Here is a 23,120-nt window from a genome sequence, read left to right as displayed (position 1 = left end):
TCTACAGAATTGGAAAGGCTTTTTTTTTTATTATATGGTTAAAAGAAGACGTATTGATTAGGATTGTCACCTTTAGCTCCGGTCAAACCCGAACACTTGCGACAAACACATTATCGTGCGCTGGTATTACTAAGTGGAGCGTTAATATCGCTTTCAAGAAAGATATTTAGCGCTCCACTTATAATTTGGCACTAAATAAATCATTGCTTGTATTCAGAGCTAAGATTAGCCTGAGAGTAATATGTACATGTATTTTTACAAATTATATTAGTAGTTTAAATATTGAAAAAAAATAAGGGTAAAAAGTTAATGTCCATAAAACAATGGCTGCTGCCATATTGTAACTTAGGTTACCCCTTTCTGATGAGGTCAATTAGGAATGCCTATCTAGACTGTGCAATATAGCTGTGTCTGCATGTTTAACATGAATTGGAAAGTCCACAATATTCAGAATCAAATTACAGGAAAGGAGAACAAAAACAATAAACGTATATTGCAAAGTTGTTTTACTACAAGTAATACAACAATTTATATTATTATCTTAAAGTGTTTAATGTCCCTTTAATGATTTCAGATGAGGTCTTACCTTAATAAACTCCAATTTAAGATATTCAGGCATTTGGAAGGTTTTGCATACCCTAAAAATGTTTCCTATAATATCTTCAGGAGAATAACCAAGCTTCCATAGGTGAGAAACAATCTTAAGGGAAAAACAATAAGATGTCCTTTATTTAATTTAAAAAGATTTAAAGAGGTAGTAAAGAAAAAAAAACAACAACATGATTCAGTTAGAAAGTGCAATTCAAATAAATAAATTCCAATTTAATTTTATCAAATTTGGTTTGTTCTCTTGATGAGTAAAACTAGGTAGGATCGCAGGAGTGTGAATGCATTTTTAGTTCTCTAAGGCAGCAGTGTTTGCAACTATGTAGTGTATAACATTACTACAAACATTGTTACAAAAATTATTGCAAACTCTGCTGCCAGATGGCTAAAGACAAGTGCACACTCCTGAGCTCAGGTTTACTCTTTAAAACAGGATAGCAAGAGAACAAAGCAAATTTCATAATAGAAATAAACTTGATTTTATACTGTTCCTTTCATTTTATAGTCTGACAGTTTTATGGTCACTGTTTTAAAGACATAGCTTTATAAACATTACAATAAACATAACCTAGTACAATTTTATTGATTTATTTTTCTTTCATTTATTTTTTTCCTTTATTGAGTCATGAATAAAAGATAAAAAAGGTATCAACAAGCAACTTTAGTCCAATAAAGTTTTAACTGATCAAACAAGTTAAGTCTTTTATGAGTCTTGCCATTTTTTTTTCTTTTTCTGTCTTGTTTATTCAATAAGTATCAAGATAGTAATTTTCTTATGCTCAATGAGGTTAGCAAAAATGATTTATCATCAGCAAAAAAAAGAAAAAAGGAGCAATATTTAACATGAAAATAAAAAGCATTGGCGAAAGAAATTTATTGCCATAAATCCAATTTAGTTTTAGGTTGTTTCAAAACATATTCTGCTAAAAAAATAAGGGTAATTGTTTGGATACATTTCTGGCTAGAAACAAAATTCATGGATATGATTGCTTGTATGTCACATTTAGTGGGATTAATTTAAGCTCAACTGGAGCTTTATGGTAAGTATATTAGATTTGTATAGGTTGAACTCTATGGACTTTGGTCTTTTTTCAACCTCATCTACTATGTTGCTATGTTACTATGAGCTAAGTACTCAATTAATAATAAGTATGAAATAGGATTATGTGACATTCAGAAGTTACAGGTAATTAAAGTGTCTGTGTTAGTTCAAGAGTTTTATAATTATCCCAGTAAAATATGTTGTGGTAAAAATCTAAATGTTCTCAATTAATAATATGAAATCTTTTTAATAAAAAGTAGTTTGCCAAAAATTTCCAGTCTTTAGTGGTTGGAATGTTGGGAGAGTTTCAGTATTTTTATCACTGTATGTGATACACATTACTTTTTTTTTTTTAACCAATTGTCTAAATAGGTTACATTTATTTATTAAAAGGGGCATCAATCATTTTTTCAGTTTCATCTAAAAGAGGGTGTTTCAAAATTATTACATTTCTCATTTTTTGAAAAATTAATATTTCATTAAATTTTGTGTCTTGTAAAATGAGATTTCTTGTTTTTATACTTTAGAGCAGTGTTTTTCAACCAGTGTGCCGTGAGAGATCCTCAGGTGTGCCGTGGCAGACTGACAACAGTGTGACATATTTTTTAAACTTTGCTTGTTTTTTACTCCCAGTGCAGGGGTAGTTTGTAGGAGGCATGGCATAACAGCACAATACATACAGTGTGTGTGTGTGTGTGTGTGTGTATATGTATGTATGTATGTATGTATGTATGTATGTATGTATGTATGTATGTGTATATATATATATATATATATATATATATATATATATATATAATTTTGGGATGGTGGTGTGCCACAGGATTTTTTAATGTAAAAAAGTGTGCCACAGCAAAAAAAAGGTTAAAAAACATAATTTATGTAAGAACTTACCTGATAAATTCATTTCTTTCATATTAGCAAGAGTCCATGAGCTAGTGACGTATGGGATATACATTCCTACCAGGAGGGGCAAAGTTTCCCAAACCTCAAAATGCCTATAAATACACCCCTCACCACACCCACAAATCAGTTTAACGAATAGCCAAGAAGTGGGGTGATAAGAAAAAACAGAATTTATGTTTACCTGATAAATTACTTTCTCCAACGGTGTGTCCGGTCCACGGCGTCATCCTTACTTGTGGGATATTCTCTTCCCCAACAGGAAATGGCAAAGAGCCCAGCAAAGCTGGTCACATGATCCCTCCTAGGCTCCGCCTACCCCAGTCATTCGACCGACGTTAAGGAGGAATATTTGCATAGGAGAAACCATATGTTACCGTGGTGACTGTAGTTAAAGAAAATAAATTATCAGACCTGATTAAAAAAACCAGGGCGGGCCGTGGACCGGACACACCGTTGGAGAAAGTAATTTATCAGGTAAACATAAATTCTGTTTTCTCCAACATAGGTGTGTCCGGTCCACGGCGTCATCCTTACTTGTGGGAACCAATACCAAAGCTTTAGGACACGGATGAAGGGAGGGAGCAAATCAGGTCACCTAAATGGAAGGCACCACGGCTTGCAAAACCTTTCTCCCAAAAATAGCCTCAGAAGAAGCAAAAGTATCAAACTTGTAAAATTTGGTAAAAGTGTGCAGTGAAGACCAAGTCGCTGCCCTACATATCTGATCAACAGAAGCCTCGTTCTTGAAGGCCCATGTGGAAGCCACAGCCCTAGTGGAATGAGCTGTGATTCTTTCGGGAGGCTGCCGTCCGGCAGTCTCGTAAGCCAATCTGATGATGCTTTTAATCCAAAAAGAGAGAGAGGTAGAAGTTGCTTTTTGACCTCTCCTTTTACCGGAATAAACAACAAACAAGGAAGATGTTTGTCTAAAATCCTTTGTAGCATCTAAATAGAATTTTAGAGCGCGAACAACATCCAAATTGTGCAACAAACGTTCCTTCTTTGAAACTGGTTTCGGACACAGAGAAGGTACGATAATCTCCTGGTTAATGTTTTTGTTAGAAACAACTTTTGGAAGAAAACCAGGTTTAGTACGTAAAACCACCTTATCTGCATGGAACACCAGATAAGGAGGAGAACACTGCAGAGCAGATAATTCTGAAACTCTTCTAGCAGAAGAAATTGCAACTAAAAACAAAACTTTCCAAGATAATAACTTAATATCAACGGAATGCAAGGGTTCAAACGGAACCCCCTGAAGAACTGAAAGAACTAAATTGAGACTCCAAGGAGGAGTCAAAGGTTTGTAAACAGGCTTAATTCTAACCAGAGCCTGAACAAAGGCTTGAACATCTGGCACAGCGGCCAGCTTTTTGTGAAGTAACACAGACAAGGCAGAAATCTGTCCCTTCAGGGAACTTGCAGATAATCCTTTTTCCAATCCTTCTTGAAGGAAGGATAGAATCCTAGGAATCTTAACCTTGTCCCAAGGGAATCCTTTAGATTCACACCAACAGATATATTTTTTCCAAATTTTGTGGTAAATCTTTCTAGTTACAGGCTTTCTGGCCTGAACAAGAGTATCGATAACAGAATCTGAGAATCCTCGCTTCGATAAGATCAAGCGTTCAATCTCCAAGCAGTCAGCTGGAGTGAAACCAGATTCGGATGTTCGAACGGACCCTGAACAAGAAGGTCTCGTCTCAAAGGTAGCTTCCAAGGAGGAGCCGATGACATATTCACCAGATCTGCGTACCAAGTCCTGCGTGGCCACGCAGGAGCTATCAAGATCACCGACGCCCTCTCCTGATTGATCCTGGCTACCAGCCTGGGGATGAGAGGAAACGGCGGGAACACATAAGCTAGTTTGAAGGTCCAAGGTGCTACTAGTGCATCCACTAGAGCCGCCTTGGGATCCCTGGATCTGGACCCGTAGCAAGGAACTTTGAAGTTCTGACGAGAGGCCATCAGATCCATGTCTGGAATGCCCCACAGCTGAGTGACTTGGGCAAAGATTTCCGGATGGAGTTCCCACTCCCCCGGATGCAATGTCTGACGACTCAGAAAATCCGCTTCCCAATTTTCCACTCCTGGGATGTGGATAGCAGACAGGTGGCAGGAGTGAGACTCCGCCCATAGAATGATTTTGGTCACTTCTTCCATCGCCAGGGAACTCCTTGTTCCCCCCTGATGGTTGATGTACGCAACAGTTGTCATGTTGTCTGATTGAAACCGTATGAACTTGGCCCTCGCTAGCTGAGGCCAAGCCTTGAGAGCATTGAATATCGCTCTCAGTTCCAGAATATTTATCGGTAGAAGAGATTCTTCCCGAGACCAAAGACCCTGAGCTTTCAGGGATCCCCAGACCGCGCCCCAGCCCATCAGACTGGCGTCGGTCGTGACAATGACCCACTCTGGTCTGCGGAATGTCATCCCTTGTGACAGGTTGTCCAGGGACAGCCACCAACGGAGTGAGTCTCTGGTCCTCTGATTTACTTGTATCTTCGGAGACAAGTCTGTATAGTCCCCATTCCACTGACTGAGCATGCACAGTTGTAATGGTCTTAGATGAATGCGTGCAAAAGGAACTATGTCCATTGCCGCTACCATCAACCCGATCACTTCCATGCACTGAGCTATGGAAGGAAGAGGAACGGAATGGAGTATCCGACAAGAGTCTAGAAGTTTTGTTTTTCTGGCCTCTGTCAGAAAAATCCTCATTTCTAAGGAGTCTATTATTGTTCCCAAGAAGGGAACCCTTGTTGACGGAGATAGAGAACTCTTTTCCACGTTCACTTTCCATCCGTGAGATCTGAGAAAGGCCAGGACAATGTCCGTGTGAGCCTTTGCTTGAGGAAGGGACGACGCTTGAATCAGAATGTCGTCCAAGTAAGGTACTACAGCAATGCCCCTTGGTCTTAGCACAGCTAGAAGGGACCCTAGTACCTTTGTGAAAATCCTTGGAGCAGTGGCTAATCCGAAAGGAAGCGCCACGAACTGGTAATGTTTGTCCAGGAATGCGAACCTCAGGAACCGATGATGTTCCTTGTGGATAGGAATATGTAGATACGCATCCTTTAAATCCACCGTGGTCATGAATTGACCTTCCTGGATGGAAGGAAGAATAGTTCGAATGGTTTCCATCTTGAACGATGGAACCTTGAGAAACTTGTTTAAGATCTTGAGATCTAAGATTGGTCTGAACGTTCCCTCTTTTTTGGGAACTATAAACAGATTGGAGTAGAACCCCATCCCTTGTTCTCTTAATGGAACGGGATGAATCACTCCCATTTTTAACAGGTCTTCTACACAATGTAAGAATGCCTGTCTTTTTATGTGGTCTGAAGACAACTGAGACCTGTGGAACCTCCCCCTTGGGGGAAGTCCCTTGAATTCCAGAAGATAACCTTGGGAGACTATTTCTAGCGCCCAAGGATCCAGAACATCTCTTGCCCAAGCCTGAGCGAAGAGAGAGAGTCTGCCCCCCACCAGATCCGGTCCCGGATCGGGGGCCAACATTTCATGCTGTCTTGGTAGCAGTGGCAGGTTTCTTGGCCTGCTTTCCCTTGTTCCAGCCTTGCATTGGTCTCCAAGCTGGCTTGGCTTGAGAAGTATTACCCTCTTGCTTAGAGGACGTAGCACTTTGGGCTGGTCCGTTTCTACGAAAGGGACGAAAATTAGGTTTATTTTTTGCCTTGAAAGGCCGATCCTGAGGAAGGGCGTGGCCCTTACCCCCAGTGATATCCGAGATAATCTCTTTCAAGTCAGGGCAAAACAGCGTTTTCCCCTTGAAAGGAATGTTAAGTAGCTTGTTCTTGGAAGACGCATCAGCCGACCAAGATTTCAACCAAAGCGCTCTGCGCGCCACAATAGCAAACCCAGAATTCTTAGCCGCTAACCTAGCCAATTGCAAAGTGGCGTCTAGGGTGAAAGAATTAGCCAATTTGAGAGCATTGATTCTGTCCATAATCTCCTCATAAGGAGGAGAATCACTGTCGACCGCCTTTATCAGCTCATCGAACCAGAAACATGCGGCTGTAGCGACAGGGACAATGCATGAAATTGGTTGTAGAAGGTAACCCTGCTGAACAAACATCTTTTTAAGCAAACCTTCTAATTTTTTATCCATAGGATCTTTGAAAGCACAACTATCCTCTATGGGTATAGTGGTGCGTTTGTTTAAAGTGGAAACCGCTCCCTCGACCTTGGGGACTGTCTGCCATAAGTCCTTTCTGGGGTCGACCATAGGAAACAATTTTTTAAATATGGGGGGAGGGACGAAAGGAATACCGGGCCTTTCCCATTCTTTATTAACAATGTCCGCCACCCGCTTGGGTATAGGAAAAGCTTCTGGGAGCCCCGGCACCTCTAGGAACTTGTCCATTTTACATAGTTTCTCTGGGATGACCAACTTGTCACAATCATCCAGAGTGGATAATACCTCCTTAAGCAGAATGCGGAGATGTTCCAACTTAAATTTAAATGCAATCACATCAGGTTCAGCTTGTTGAGAAATGTTCCCTGAATCAGTAATTTCTCCCTCAGACAAAACCTCCCTGGCCCCATCAGACTGAGTTAGGGGCCCTTCAGAAATATTAATATCAGCGTCGTCATGCTCTTCAGTATCTAAAACAGAGCAGTCGCGCTTACGCTGATAAGTGTTCATTTTGGCTAAAATGTTTTTGACAGAATTATCCATTACAGCCGTTAATTGTTGCATAGTAAGGAGTATTGGCGCGCTAGATGTACTAGGGGCCTCCTGAGTGGGCAAGACTCGTGTAGACGAAGGAGGGAATGATGCAGTACCATGCTTACTCCCCTCACTTGAGGAATCATCTTGGGCATCATTGTCATTGTCACATAAATCACATTTATTTAAATGAATAGGAATTCTGGCTTCCCCACATTCAGAACACAGTCTATCTGGTAGTTCAGACATGTTAAACAGGCATAAACTTGATAACAAGTACAAAAAACGTTTTAAAACAAAACCGTTACTGTCACTTTAAATTTTAAACTGAACACACTTTATTACTGCAAATGCGAAAAAACATGAAGGAATTGTTCAAAATTTACCAAATTTTCACCACAGTGTCTTAAAGCCTTAAAAGTATTGCACACCAAATTTGGAAGCTTTAACCCTTAAAATAACGGAACCGGAGCCGTTTTGAACTTTAACCCCTTTACAGTCCCTGGTATCTGCTTTGCTGAGACCCAACCAAGCCCCAAGGGGAATACGATACCAAATGACGCCTTCAGAAAGTCTTTTTTAAGTATCAGAGCTCCTCTCACATGCGACTGCATGCCATGCCTCTCAAAAACAAGTGCGCAACACCGGCGCGAAAATGAGGCTCTGCCTATGCTTTGGGAAAGCCCCTAAAGAATAAGGTGTCTAAAACAGTGCCTGCCGATATTATTATATCAAAATACCCAGATAAAATGATTCCTCAAGGCTAAATATGTGTTAATAATCAATCGATTTAGCCCAAAAAAAGTCTACAGTCTTAATAAGCCCTTTTTGAAGCCCTTATTTACAATCGTAATAAACATGGCTTACCGGATCCCAGAGGGAAAATGACAGCTTCCAGCATTACATCGTCTTGTTAGAATGTGTCATACCTCAAGCAGCAAGAGACTGCTCACTGTTCCCCCAACTGAAGTTAATTGCTCTCAACAGTCCTGTGTGGAACAGCCATGGATTTTAGTGACGGTTGCTAAAATCATTTTCCTCATACAAACAGAAATCTTCATCTCTTTTCTGTTTCTGAGTAAATAGTACATACCAGCACTATTTCAAAATAACAAACTCTTGATTGAATAATAAAAACTACAGTTAAACACTAAAAAACTCTAAGCCATCTCCGTGGAGATGTTGCCTGTACAACGGCAAAGAGAATGACTGGGGTAGGCGGAGCCTAGGAGGGATCATGTGACCAGCTTTGCTGGGCTCTTTGCCATTTCCTGTTGGGGAAGAGAATATCCCACAAGTAAGGATGACGCCGTGGACCGGACACACCTATGTTGGAGAAAAGTGCGAAAGCATAAAAAATAAGGAATTGGAATAATTGTGCTTTATACAAAAAAATCATAACCACCACAAAAAAGGGTGGGCCTCATGGACTCTTGCTAATATGAAAGAAATGAATATATCAGGTAAGTTCTTACATAAATTATGTTTTCTTTCATGTAATTAGCAAGAGTCCATGAGCTAGTGACGTATGGGATAATAAATACCCAAGATGTGGAGCTTCCACGCAAGAGTCACTAGAGAGGGAGGGATAAAATAAAGACAGCCAATTCCGCTGAAAAAATAATCCAAACCCCAAAATAAAGTTTAAATCTTATAATGAAAAAAACTGAAATTATAAGCAGAAGAATCAAACTGAAACAGCTGCCTGAAGTACTTTTCTACCAAAAAAAGAAGAAAACACATCAAAATGGTAGAATTTAGTAAAAGTATGCAAAGAAGACCAAGTGGCTGCTTTGCAAATCTGATCAACCGAAGCTTCATTCCTACCCCAGGAAGTAGAAACTGACCTAGTAGAATGAGCTGTAATCCTTTGAGGCGGAGTTTTACCCGACTCGACATAAGCATGATGAATCAAAGATTTTAACCAAGATGCCAAAGAAATGGCAGAAGCCTTCTGACCTTTCCTAGAACCGGAAAAGATAACAAATAGACTAGAAGTCTTTCGGAAATCCTTAGTAGCTTCAACATAATATTTCAAAGCTCTAACTACATCCAAAGAATGCAACGATCTTTCCTTAGAATTCTTAGGATTAGGACACAATGAAGAAACCACAATTTCTCTACTAATGTTGTTAGAGTTCACCACTTTAGGTAAAAATTTAAATGAAGTTCGCAACACCGCCTTATCCTGATGAAAAATCAGAAAAGGAGATTCACAAGAAAGAGCAGATAACTGAAACTCTTCTAGCAGAAGATATGGCCAAAAGGAACAAGACTTTCCAAGAAAGTAATTTAATGTCCAGAGAATGCATAGGTTCAAACGGAGGAGCTTGTAAAGCCCCCAGAACCAAATTCAAACTCCAAGGAGGAGAAATTGACTTAATGACAGGTTTGATACGAACCAAAGCCTGAACAAAACAATGAATATCAGGAAGATTAGCAATCTTTCTGTGAAACACAGAAAGAGCAGAAATTTGTCCTTTCAAAGAACTTGCAGACAAACCTTTATCCAGACCATCCTGAAGAAATTGTAATATTCTAGGAATTCTAAAAGAATGCCAGGAAAAATGATGAGAAGAGCACCAAGAAATTTAAGTCTTTCAGACTCGATAATATATCTTCCTAGATACAGATTTACGAGCCTGTAACATAGTATTAATTACGGAGTCAGAGAAACCTCTATGACTGAGAATCAAGCGTTCAATCTCCATACCTTCAAATTTAAGGATTTGAGATCCTGATGGAAAAAAAGGACCTTGCGATAGAAGGTCTGGTCTTAACGGAAGAGTCCACGGTTGGCAAGTAGCCATCCGAACAAGATCAGCATACCAAAACCTGTGAGGCCATGCTGGAGCCTCCAGCAGAACAAACGAACTCTTGGAAGAAGAACTAGAGGCGGAAAGATATAGGCAGGATGATACTTCCAAGGAAGTGACAATGCATCCACTGCTTCCGCCTGAGGATCCCTGGATCTGGACAGATACCTGGGAAGCTTTTTGTTTAGATGAGAAGCCATCAGATCTATTTCTGGAAGTCCCCAGATTTGAACAATCTGAAGAAATACTTCTGGGTGAAGAGACCATTCGCCCGGATGTAATGTTTGGCGACTGAGATAATCCGCTTCCCAATTGTCTATACCTGGGATGTGAACCGCAGAAATTAGACAGGAGCTGGATTCCGCCCATACAAGTATTCGAGATACTTCTTTCATAGCCAGAGGACAGTGAGTCCCTCCTTGATGATTGACATATGCCACGGTTGTGACATTGTCCGTCTGAAAACAAATGAACGACTCTCTCTTTAGAAGAGGCCACGACTGAAGAGCTCTGAAAATGTTGATTGGTAATCTCGCCTCCTGAGATTCCCAAATCCCCTGTGCTGTCAGAGACCCCCAAACAGCTCCCCAACCTGTCAGACTTGCATCTGTTGAGATCACAGTCCAGGCCGGAAGAACAAAAGAAGCCCCCTGAACTAAACAATGGTAGTCTGTCCACCACGTCAGAGAGTGTCGTACGTTCGGTTTTAAAGATATTAATTGTGATATCTTTGTATAATCCCTGCACCACTGGTTCAGCATACAGAGCTGAAGAGGTCGCATGTGAAAACGAGCAAAGGGGATCGCGTCCGATGCAGCAGTCATAAGACCTAGAATTTCCATGCATAAGGCTACCGAAGGGAATGATTGAGACTGAAGGTTTCGACAAGCTGAAACCAATTTCAGACGTCTCTTGTCCGTCAGACAGAGTCATGGACACTGAATCTATCTGGAAACCTAAAAAGGTTACCCTTGTCTGAGGAATCAACGAACTCTTTGGTAAATTGATCCTCCAACCATGTTCTTGAAGAAACGATACAAGTCGATTCGTATGAGATTTTGCTAAATGTGAAGACTGAGCAAGTACCAAGATATCGTCCAAATAAGGAAATACCACAATACCCTGTTCTCTTATTACAGATAGTAGGGCACCGAGAACCTTTGTAAAAATCCTTGGAGCTGTTGCTAGGCCAAACGGCAGAGCCACAAACTGGTAATGCTTGTCTAGAAAAGAGAATCTCAGAAACTGAAAGTGATCTGGATGAATCGGAATATGCAGATATGCATCTTGTAAATCTATTGTGGACATATAATGCCCTTGCTGAACAAAAGGCAGAATAGTCCTTATAGTTACCATTTTGAATGCTGGTATTCTTACATAACGATTCAATATTTTTAAATCCAGCACTGGTCTGAAGGAATTCTCCTTCTTTGGTACAATGAATAGATTTGAGTAAAACCCCAGACCCTGTTCCAGAACTGGAACTGGCACAATTACTCCAGCCAACTCTAGATCTGAAACACATTTCAGAAACGCTTGAGCCTTCACTGGCTTTATTGGAACGCGAGAAAGAAAAAATCTTCTTGCAGGAGGCCTTATCTTGAAACCTATTCTGTACCCTTGAGAAACAATGTTCTGAATCCAAAGACTGTGAATCGAATTGATCCAAATTTCTTTGAAAAATCGTAATCTGCCCCCTACCAGCTGGGCTGGAATGAGGGCCGCACCTTCATGTGGACTTGGAAGCTGGCTTTGGCTTTCTAAAAGGCTTGGATTTATTCCAGACTGGAGATGGTTTCCAAACTGATACCGTTCCTGTAGGGGAAGGAACAGGCTTTTGTTCCTTATTGTTACGAAAGGAACGAAAATGATTAGCAGCCCTATATTTACCTTTAGATTTTTTATCCTGTGGTAAAAAAGTTCCTTTCCCCCCAGTAACAGTTGAAATAATAGAATCCAACTGTGAACCAAACAATTTATTACCTTGGAAAGAAAGGGAAAGCAAAGTTGACTTAGAAGACATATCAGCATTCCAAGTTTTAAGCCATAAAGCTCTTCTAGCTAAAATAGCTAAAGACATATACCTGACATCAACCCTAATGATGTCAAAGATGGCATCACAAATAAAGTTATTAGCATGTTGAAGAAGATTAACAATGCTATGAGTATTATGATCTGTCACTTGTTGAGCTAAAGCCTCCAACCAGAAAGTTGAAGCTGCAGCAACATCCGCCAAAGATATAGCAGGCCTAAGAAGATTACCTGAACATAAATAAGCTTTTCTTAGAAAGGATTCTTAAAGGAAGTACTATCTGCCGTAGGAATAGTAGTACGTTTAGCAAGAGTAGAGATAGCCCCATCAACCTTAGGGATTTTGTCCCAAAACTCTAATCTGTCAGATGGCACAGGATATAATTTCTTAAACCGTTTAGAAGGAGTAAATGAATTACCCAGATTATTCCATTCCCTGGAAATTACTTCAGAAATAGCATCAGGGATGGGAAAAACCTCCGGAATAATTACAGGAGGTTTAAAAACCGTGTTTAAACGTTTAGATTTAGTATCAAGAGGACCAGATTCCTCTATTTCTAATGCAATTAAAACTTCTTTAAGTAAAGAACGAATAAATTCCATTTTAAATAAATATGAAGATTTATCAGTGTCAATCTCTGAAACAGAATCCTCTGAACCAGACAAATCATCATCAGAAACAGAATCAGAATGATGATGTTCATTTAAAAATTCATCTGGAAAACGAGAAGTTTTAAAAGACCTTTTACGTTTACTGGAAGGAGGAATAACAGACATAGCCTTCCTAATAGATTTAGAAACAAAATCTCTTATATTAACAGGAACACCCTGAGTATTAGATGTTGATGGAACAACAACAGGTAATGGGACATTACTAAAAGGAAATATTATCTGCATTAGCAAGTTTATCATGACATTCATCACAAACAACAGCCGGAGGGACAGTTACCACAAGCTTACAGCAAATACACTTAACTTTGGTAGATCCAGCATCAGGCAGCGATTTTCCAGAAGTAGCTTCTGATTCAGGGTCAATCTGAGACATCTTGCAATATGTAATAGAAAAAACAACATATAAAGCAAAATTTATCAAATTCCTTAAATGACAGTTTCAGGAATGGGAAAAAATGCCAATGAACAAACTTCTAGCAACCAGAAGCAAATAAACAACTAGACTTAAATAATGTGGAGACAATAATGACGCCCACATTTTTTAGCGCCAATAAAGACGCCCACATTATTTGGCGCTTAAATGCTTTTGGCACCAAAAATGACGCCACATCCGGTGACGCCGATAATTTTGGCGCGAAAACGTCAAAAACATGACGCAACTTCCGGCGACAAGTATGACGCCGGAAACGACAAAGAACATTTTTTGCGCCAAAAAAGTCAGCGCCAAGAATGACGCAATAAAGAGAAGCATTTCCAGCCCCCGCGAGCCTAACAGCCCACAGGAAAAAAAGTCAAATTTTGAGGTAAGAAAAATTTATTAATTCATATGCATTATCCCAAATAATGAAACTGACTGTCTGAAATAAGGAATATCGAACATCCTGAATCAAGGCAAATAAATGTTTAAACACATATATTTAGAACTTTATATAAAAGTGCCCAACCATAGCTTAGAGTGTCACAAAAAATAAGACTTACTTACCCCAGGACACTCATCTACATATAGTAGAAACCCAAACCAGTACTGAAACGAGAATCAGTAGAGGTAATGGTATATATAAGAGTATATCGTCGATCTGAAAAGGGAGGTAAGAGATGAATCTCTACGACCGATAACAGAGAACCTATGAAATAGACCCCGTAGAAGGAGATCATTGAATTCAAATAGGCAATACTCTCTTCACATCCCTCTGACATTCACTGCACACTGAGAGGAAAACCGGGCTCCAGCCTGCTGCGAAGCGCATATCAACGAAGAATCTAGCACAAACTTACTTTACCACCTCCAAGGGAGGCAAAGTTTGTAAAACTGATTTGTGGGTGTGGTGAGGGGTGTATTTATAGGCATTTTGAGGTTTGGGAAACTTTGCCCTTCCTGGTAGGAATGTATATCCCATACGTCACTAGCTCATGGACTCTTGCTAATTACATGAAAGAAATCACTGCTTTAGAGGTATGTCTCTGTCCACCAATATAGCAGTGGGAGTTCTGCTCGTCAGCAAGTGAGAAACTAGGTATCAAGACCCAGTTGTACTTGTTAACTTCAAAATCAAAATAGCTCTAAATGTAACCCTTAAAAAAAAAAAAAAATGAAGAAATTCCTATCCCTTTAAATTGTAATGTGTATTAGTTTCTGTGATTATTTGCAGGACAAACTTAATTTTTTAGGAAAAAAAGTGGTTGGAGGAAATGATATATTAAAGACAAACCTTATACGCGTCATCTATATTTGCATTTACACAGTGCTGTAGCATTTCCTTCACTAATAAAGGATGAGGCTCATCGCAAACCTGAAAAAAAAAAAAAAATGAATTTTAAGAGAGAGTAAGAGCAAATAGGCATCACAAACTACTTCTACTCTTTTTTATAGCATATTCTCACAACTACTGTGCATTAGAAATAGAAAAATACAAAAGTGCTAAAAAATGTTATTATGCAAACAGTAAAAGTAAAAAAGGAGATCTATTAATGACTAATAAGTTCTTTCCAGAACTAGAGAACAGCTAATTTGAATACTTTGCAAAAAGTTTGACCGAATAGTTACTGGCAGTGTTCCCTCTAAGGCCAGTTTTGTGTGCAACTAAGCAGTGAAACCGTTAATAAGGTAACCACACCTTGCAGTCTGCATTGTGTAGTGTTTGCCAATTGCTGTAATTAACTGTTTTACTGCTGGACTGCTCACAAAATTGGCCTTAGAGGAAACACTGGTTACCGGCATACAAGTACATAAATAAAAGCAGTGCATTAATATACAAACCATTCTTTATGATAAACATACAAAACCCTCTATAACACTGCAATCTTCTATACTTCAGTCCTTGTCTGAAAAACGTTCTCCCACCTGTCCCCTTTGCTCTGCACAACTTATTTTCCTGCTCTTCCATTCCTTTTGCACATTTCAATTAACAGAGTTCTCTAGAGCTGCACCTATTCCCAAGAGTTATGTGTCCTCTTCAAACATATAACCTACAACAACCCTACATTACCTTATTTCTCTAAACCCCCTCATCTTATTTTTCAACAGTTCTATGTTGTGCTTAGAAAGTAAGCTCACAAGCCCACCTGCCCTAGCAGGATATATATACAAAGTAAGCTCACAAGCCCACCTGCCCTAGCAGGATATATATACAAAAGCTCAGGCACCACGTCAAGGTCCTTTCCACTGCCTGAGTCCCTAACACAGCCACACCATCATGCGAGCTCACAAAGCCAAACAGACTGAGAACAAAGAAGGGGTGCACAGGTGGATGTAATCACCCAGAGAAAATACAAAACATGGAAGGGAACTGCACTCCAAGACCGGACCAGGTACACATCCTGTGACTCAGCAACATCCAGCCCTGGGTGCTAAATAGCACTCCAAAAAAGCTGTGATGTCACCAGAGCCACAGGCAGTTAACCCCAGTCCGGAATGGGTGCAAGAAACAAGGGGGATTACAAACAAAAAGTAATACAACACATAGAAACACCCAGCACTCACCAGCTAGCTCACAGCTAAGATAAAATTTAGCACCCAGGGCTGGGATGTCGCTGAGTCACTAGATGTGTACCTGGTCTTGGAGTGCAGTTCCCTTCCATGTTTTGTATTTTCTCTGGGTGATTACATCCACCTTTGCACCCCTTCTTTGTTCTCAGTCTGTTTGGCTTTGTGAGCTCGCATGATGGTGTTAGGGACTCAGGCAGTGGAAAGGACCTTGACGTGGTGCCTGAGCTTTCCCATTTGGCCAGATGCGGTAACTAACCTTTCCAGTTGTGATTTTATCTTAGCTGTGAGCTAGCTGGTGAGTGCTGGGTATTTCTATGTGTTGTATTACTTTTTGTTTGTAATCCCCCTTGTTTCTTGCACCCATTCCGGACTGGGGTTAACTGCCTGTGGCTCTGGTGACATCACAGCTTTTTTGGAGTGCTATTTAGCACCCAGGGCTGGATGATGCTGAGTCACAGGATGTGTACCTGTGTGTGTATATATATATATATATATATATATATATATATATATATATACATATATATATATATATATATATATATATATATATATACATATATATATACATATATATATATATATATATATACATACATACATATACATACATATACATACATACACACACACACATATACACACACACTGTGCTGTCATGCCATGCCATGTCTCCTACAAACTATACATGACATATTTACATTCATTCACAAATCATAATGATTGTCTGTGAATGAATGTCAATGTCATGGTTGTAAAGGATGCCTGATGAGCCTGTCACATACCTACCAATATTTCAAAATTTGAAAGAGGGACATCCCCGCACTGTTGTCAGTCTGCCGCGGCACACCTGAGGATCTCTCACGGCACACTAGTGTGCCACGGCACACTGGTTGAAAAACACTGACCTAGAGCCTTCTACCCTTTTATAAATTTGTGTAATTATCAAATCTTCTTGCTTAAAGAAACAGTCTACTCCAGCATATGTGTTGTTTAAAAAGATAGCTAATCCCTTTATTACCCATTGCTCAGTTTTGCATAACCTACACGGTAATATTGATATACTTTTTACCTCTGTCATTACCTTGCATCTAGTTTCATGGCCTATCTGAATCATGAAAACATAATTTATGCTTACCAGATAAATTCCATTCCTTCTGGATAGGGAGAGTCCACGGCTTCATTCCTTACTGTTGGGAAATACAACACCTGGCCACCAGGAGGCAGACACCCCAGCCAAAGGCTTAAAGGGACAGTATACACTCATTTTCATATAACTGCATGTAATAGACACTACTATAAAGAATAAGATGCACAGATACTGATATAAAAATCCAGTATAAAACGGTTTAAAAACTTACTTAGAAGCTCTCAGTTTAGCTCTGTTGAAAAGGTTACTGTAACACCCACTACAATTGGGAAATAAGACACTCCCCCCTCCGCCTTCTTTTGCATATGAAAAGACCCTTTACACAAACAGGAGCAAGCTGGAGAAGGTAGCTGACGGTATTCTCATAAAACTTTGGGGCTCGGTTAGGAGTCTGAAAATCCGAGCAATGTTATTTAAAAATAAGCAAAACTATACATTTAAAAAAACAAAAAAAACTTTATGGGCTATATAAATAGATCATCTACAAAACATTTATGCAAAGAAAAAATGAGTCTATAATGTCCCTTTAAATATCCCTCCCACTTCCTCATTACCCCCAGTCATTCTGCAGAGGGAACAAGGAAAAGTAGAAGAAATATCAGGGTATAAATGGTGCCAGAAGAATAAGATAAATAGGGGGCAGCCTTTAGACAAGAAAAAACATGCAGGGCCGTGGACTCTCCCTATCCGGAAGGAAAGGAATTTATCTGGTAAGCATAAATTATGTTTTCCTTCATAAGATAGGGAGAGTCCACGGCTTCATTCCTTACTGTTGGGAAAACTATACCCAAGCTCCAGAGGACACTGAATGAATAACGGGAGGGCACAAAAAGGAAGAGGCGGATCCTATTCTGAGGGCACCACAGCCTTCAAAACTTTTCTCCCAAAAGCTGCTTCAGACGAAGCAAAAACAAACTAGTAAAAATTAGTAGACAAAAAAAAAAAAAAGGGGGAGTATGTAAGGAGGACCAGGGAGCTGCCTTACAAATCTGATCCATAGAGGCCTCATTCTTAAAGGGACATTATACACTATTTTTTTCTTTGCAAAAATGTTTTGTAGATGATTTATATAGCCCATAAAGTTTTTTGTTTTTTTAAATGTATATAGTTTTGCTTATTTTTAAATAACATTGCTATGATTTCCAGACTCTTAACCAAACCCCAAAGTTTTATAAGAATACCATCCTACCTTCTCCAGCTTGCTCCTGTTTGTGTAAAGGTTCTTTTCATATGCAAAAGAAGGGGGAGGGGAGAGTGTCTTATTTTCCACTTGCTGTGGGCTTTTCATTTACCTTTTCCACAGAGCTAAACTGAGAGCTTCTAAGTAAGTTTTTAAATAGTTTTATACTGGATTTTTATATCAGTATCTGTGCATCTTATTTTTTTAAGTAGTGTCTATTACATGCAGTTATATGAAAATGAGTGTATACTGTCCCTTTAACGGCCCAAGAGAAAGCCACTGCTCTAGTAGAATGAGCCGTTATCCTCTCAGGAGGATGATATCCCGCTGTCTCGTAAGCTAAGCGGATGACACTCCTTAAACAAAAAGATAGGGGTGGAATTAGCCTTCTGTCCCTTACGCTTTTCCCGAATAGACAACAAAGAGGAAGATTGTCTAAACTCCTTAGTAGCCTGAAGAAAGAACTTTAAGGCGCAAACCACATCCAAATGGTGAAGTAAAGGTTCCTTCGATGAAGGTGGTTTAGGACACAAGGAAGGAATCACAATCTCTTGATTGATGTTGCGATCTGACACAACCTTAGGAAGAAAACCTAAATTTAATCTGCATGAAAAATCAGATAAGGGAACTCACATAGCAGAAACTATGCGCGAAGAGGCAATAGCCATTAAAAAGAGAACCTTCCAATATAACAATTTAAATGTCAACGGAATGCAGAGGCTCAACAGGAGCCTGTTGCAAAACATGAAGAACAAGATTTAGGCTCCAATGAGGAGCCCCAGATCTAAAAACAGGTCTGATCCTAATCAGAGCCTTAACAAATAACTGCACGTCTGGAAGCTCAGCCAGCCTCTTGTGCAATAAAAACGACAGGGACGAAATCTGTCCTCTCAGGGAACTAGCAGAAAGGCTCTTCTCTAGTCCATCCTGGGGAAAAGATAAGACCCTGGCAACCTTTACTCTGTGCCAGGAAAAAACATGTTCTTCACACCAGAATAAGTCCTCCACCCTTTGTGGTAGATACGCCGAGTAACTGGTTTACGAGCATGAATAAGAGTATCAATGACACTCTCAGAGAAACCTCTCTTTGCTAAGACTAAGTGTTCAATCTATACGCAGTCAGCCTCAGATAATCTAGATTTTGATGAACAAATGGACCTTGTAACAGCAGGTCTCTGCAACAAGGTAACTTCCACAGAGATGAGGACATCCCCACTAGATCCACGAACCACGTCCTTTGTGGCCACGATGGAGCAATCAGGATTACTAATACCCACTCCTGCTTGATGCGGGCCACCACTCGAGGAAGAAACGGTAATGGAGGAAAAAGATATATGGAGTTTGAACCTCCAGGGCATTGCTAGTGCATCTATTAAATCCACTTGAGGATCCCTTGACCCGTACCAGGGTAGCTTGGTATTGAGATCCATCTCCGGCGTCCCTCACTTGCTGCATATCTCTGCAAACACCTTGGGATGGAGAGACCATTCCCCTGGGTGGAAGGATTGCCAGCTGAGAAAATCCACCTCCCAGTTGTCCACGCCCGGAATGTAATGTATATTGCTGACAGCGAACAGCTGTGGGCCTCCGCCCACTCCAGAATCTGAGATACTTCCATTATCGCCAAGGAACTTCTTGTTCCCCCCTGATGGCTGATGTAAGCCACTGAGGATATATTGTCTGATTGGAATCTGATAAACTGGGATGAACCCAGAAGTGGCCAAGCCTTCAGGGCATTGAAGATTGCCCGTAATCCTAAAATTGATCGGGAGGGAGGACTCCTCCTGAGTCCACAACCCCTGTGCCTCCCTGGCACCCCAAACAGCTCCCCATCCGGATAGGCTTGTGTACATAGTCACAATCTCCCAGGATGGTCTTAAGAAGCACGTCCCTCGGGACAGATGATCTGGACAGAGCCACCAAGAGAGTGATTCTTTCGACCGGCTGTCTAATACAATCTGTAGAGAAGATCAGAATGATCGCCGTTCCACTGTCTCAGCATGCACAGTTGTAAAGGTCTGAGACGGAAACTGACAAAAGGAATGATGTCCATGCAGGACACCATGAGACCAATCACCTCCATACACTGAGCCACAAAGGGACTCAAGGAGGTCCGGAGGGCAAGACATGCCGAAGTTAGCTTGCAATGTCTCTGGTCTGTTAGAAATATCCTGATAGATATGGAGTCTATTATAGCACCAAGGAATTCCACCCTGGTACTTGGGATAAGAGAACTCTTTTCCAAGTTTATCTTCCATCAATGTAATCGAAGAAGACTGAGATGGGACTCCGAGTATTCTTCCATTAGACGCCAAGATGGTGCTTGCACCAGAATATCGTCCAAGTATGGGGCTACTGTAATACCCTGAGTTCTGGCAACGGCTAGAAGAACCCCCAGAACCTTTGTAAGGATTCTTGGAGCAGTAGCTAGGCCAAAGAGAAGGGCAATGAACTGGAAGTGCTGGTCCAGGAATGCAAACCTTAGGAACTGAAAGTGTTCCCTGTGGATTGGAACATGAAGGTAAGTGTCCTTCAGATCTATAGTGGTCATAAACTGGCCTTCCTGAACTAAAGGAAGGATGGAACTTATTGTCTCCATCTTTAAGGAAGGGACACTGAGAAATTTGTTTAAGCACTTTAGGTCCAGAATTGGGCAGAAAGTTCCCTCCTTCTTTGGGACCACGAAAATGTTTGAATAAAACCCCAAAACCTCTTTCTTCGATAGGCACCGGGACAACAACTCCTAAGGAGGATAGGTCCCGAACGCACCCTAGAAAGGCATCCCTCTTTTCTGGTCTGTAGACAGGTTTGAGAGTAGGAATCTGCCCCTAGGCGGATGAGATTTGAAGCGTATCTTGTATCCCTGAGAACGAGCTCCAGAACCCATGGATCCTATATGTCCCTGAACCAAGCATCTGAGGAAAAAAAAAATTCTGTCTTAAATATCGAGGGGAGACTCCACCTCAATGAGTTCCAACAAAGAGTCGCACCAGTAGGTAGCTGCTCTGGCAACCGCAGCCTCCAGTTGAAATAAAAATTCTGTATGTTAAAAACATCATCTTTCTCAGAAAGGCTTTCATTTTCTTATCCATCGGCTCTCTGAACGAAGAACTATCCTCAAGAAGTATAGTAGTATGTTTAGCAAGCGTAGAGATAGCAACATCCACCTTTGGAATGGAGCCCCACAAATCCAGTTGAGAGTCCTGGACTGGGAACAACTTTTTTTTTTTTTTTTAAAGTAGACGAGGGGGAAGAGGAAGATCCAGTTCTTTCCCATTCGTTGTTAAAAATGTTCGCCATTTTAACCGACACTGGAAAAGTCAAAGGAACTTTTAAGTCTTTGTAAACGCTGTCTAATTTAGGTATCATAGGTTCTTCAGGCAGCGCGGCCTCTGGAACCTCTAATGTAGACAGAACCTCCTTTAATAAAAAAATGCAAGTGCTCAATTTTAAATCTAAAGGACGGTTCCTCCGCAGCAGGAGGCTTAGACCCTAAGGACTCCGACCCCGAAAGTTCACCCTCTGAAGCTACAGAGGTTAACTCATCAGATAACTAGGACATAATAGCTAAATCTGATAAATATTTAGAGGACTCCGGGTCAGGAGAGCTATGTTTAAAGGGACACTGAACCCAGTTTTTTTTTTTTCGTGATTCAGATAGAGCATGCAATTTTAAGCAACTTTCTAATTTACTCCTATTATCAAATTTTCTTCATTCTCTTAGTATCTTTATTTGAAAAGCAAGAATGTAAGTTTAGATGCCGGCCCATTTTTGGTGAACAACCTGGATTGTCCTTGCTGATTGGTGGATAAATTCACCCACCAATAAAAAAAAGAAAAATTGATTATAGGAATAAATTAGAAAGATGCTTAAAATTGCATTCTCTATCTGAATCACAAAAGAAAAAAAATTGAGTTTAGTGTCCCATTAACCTTTCTCTTGCATTTGTTAGAATGAGGTAATGCACTGAGGGCCGCAGACACCGCCGTTTGTAACTGCGCGGCAAAGTCCGCAGGAAGAAGGCCCCCTCCGGATGGAGGATTAGATGTGTTACGGGGAACTGCATGTGAAGTGGATAATGTAGCAAGGGTAGTAATCTCGCGGGACGCCGAGTCCTTAGAGGTAGACGGCTCAGAGGGACTAAGAGCTTTAGCAGGCTTGTCTCCCTTCTTAGACTTTATAACGGTGTTAAGGCATGTGGAACATAATTGAGTGGGCATTTAGTACAGAAGTAGTACCTTCTAACATGTCAGAGTCCTCCATAGCTCAGGTTATACCCACAGAAGGACACAAATAAAAACTTTTTTTTTTTGTTTGTTATATATACTCTTAATGGCTGGGGCACTCACGACCTCCTAGACCCTGACAGTTAACAGAGGAAACTCTCTCCTCAGGTTGAAGTCTCAGCCGGAATAAAGGAAATGAACATAGACCACCTGCTATGAAAAGTACAGCAAGTTAATAGGAGCTGTGCAACACTTTCAAAAATGAATGTGAAACCTGTTTGTTCCAGCCCAAAACAGTTTATGAGCCCAGAAAATAAAATCACACAAAGCAGCACGTAAATAATACAATGATTAATTAACCCCAACTGTTTAATAAACCCCCCTCAGTGGATATTAACCCTGGATCCTATCAAGGTATAAAGGAGCCACACTGTGACCCTGTTTTATAGTGTTTTATGTGTAAAAATTGAAACGCTCTTACCTCCAGGATCCATGCTGTGGAATAGAACACAGCCTCTCAAGTGTGACAGTGTTGTAACAGCGTTCCTGACAAGGACTGAGTGAGAAAAAGCAGGCAGTGAAACTCGTCAACACTGATTGCTTAGGAGCGGTTAGCAGTAGTCTGGATGGTTTCGCAAAAAAACTTCCCCTGCATCTCCAGACTCTAACTTTTATCAATACTCTCACTGAGAGGTTGACATGACTACTTAAAACTCCAGGCCTATCTCGAAAGGCAGATATCCTTTTTTCAGGACTCTCCGAATCTTCTGACACTTCTCTGCCACCTCCTATCGTGACGAAAGGGAAAGAATGA

At 40.5% G+C, this 23,120-nt stretch overlaps 1 protein-coding gene across 1 annotated transcript in view; it reads right to left on the bottom strand.

Annotated features, from left to right (window-relative positions):
* Positions 1-23,120, bottom strand: part of RFC2 (replication factor C subunit 2) — a 58,471-nt gene that overhangs the window by 3,890 nt on the left and 31,461 nt on the right. Inside the window, exons 9-10 of the mRNA XM_053707492.1 lie at positions 14,473-14,553; positions 587-700 (exon numbers count right to left, since the gene is read on the bottom strand). Coding sequence (XP_053563467.1) covers positions 587-700; positions 14,473-14,553 — 195 coding nt within the window. The remainder of the gene's footprint in view (positions 1-586; positions 701-14,472; positions 14,554-23,120) is intronic.

Source organism: Bombina bombina, chromosome 3 (assembly GCF_027579735.1).
Source record: "Bombina bombina isolate aBomBom1 chromosome 3, aBomBom1.pri, whole genome shotgun sequence".
NCBI classification, from domain to species: Eukaryota; Metazoa; Chordata; class Amphibia; order Anura; family Bombinatoridae; genus Bombina; species Bombina bombina.
The sequence above is the reverse complement of the archived record's forward strand: the minus strand, read 5'-3'. Positions and strand labels throughout refer to the sequence as shown.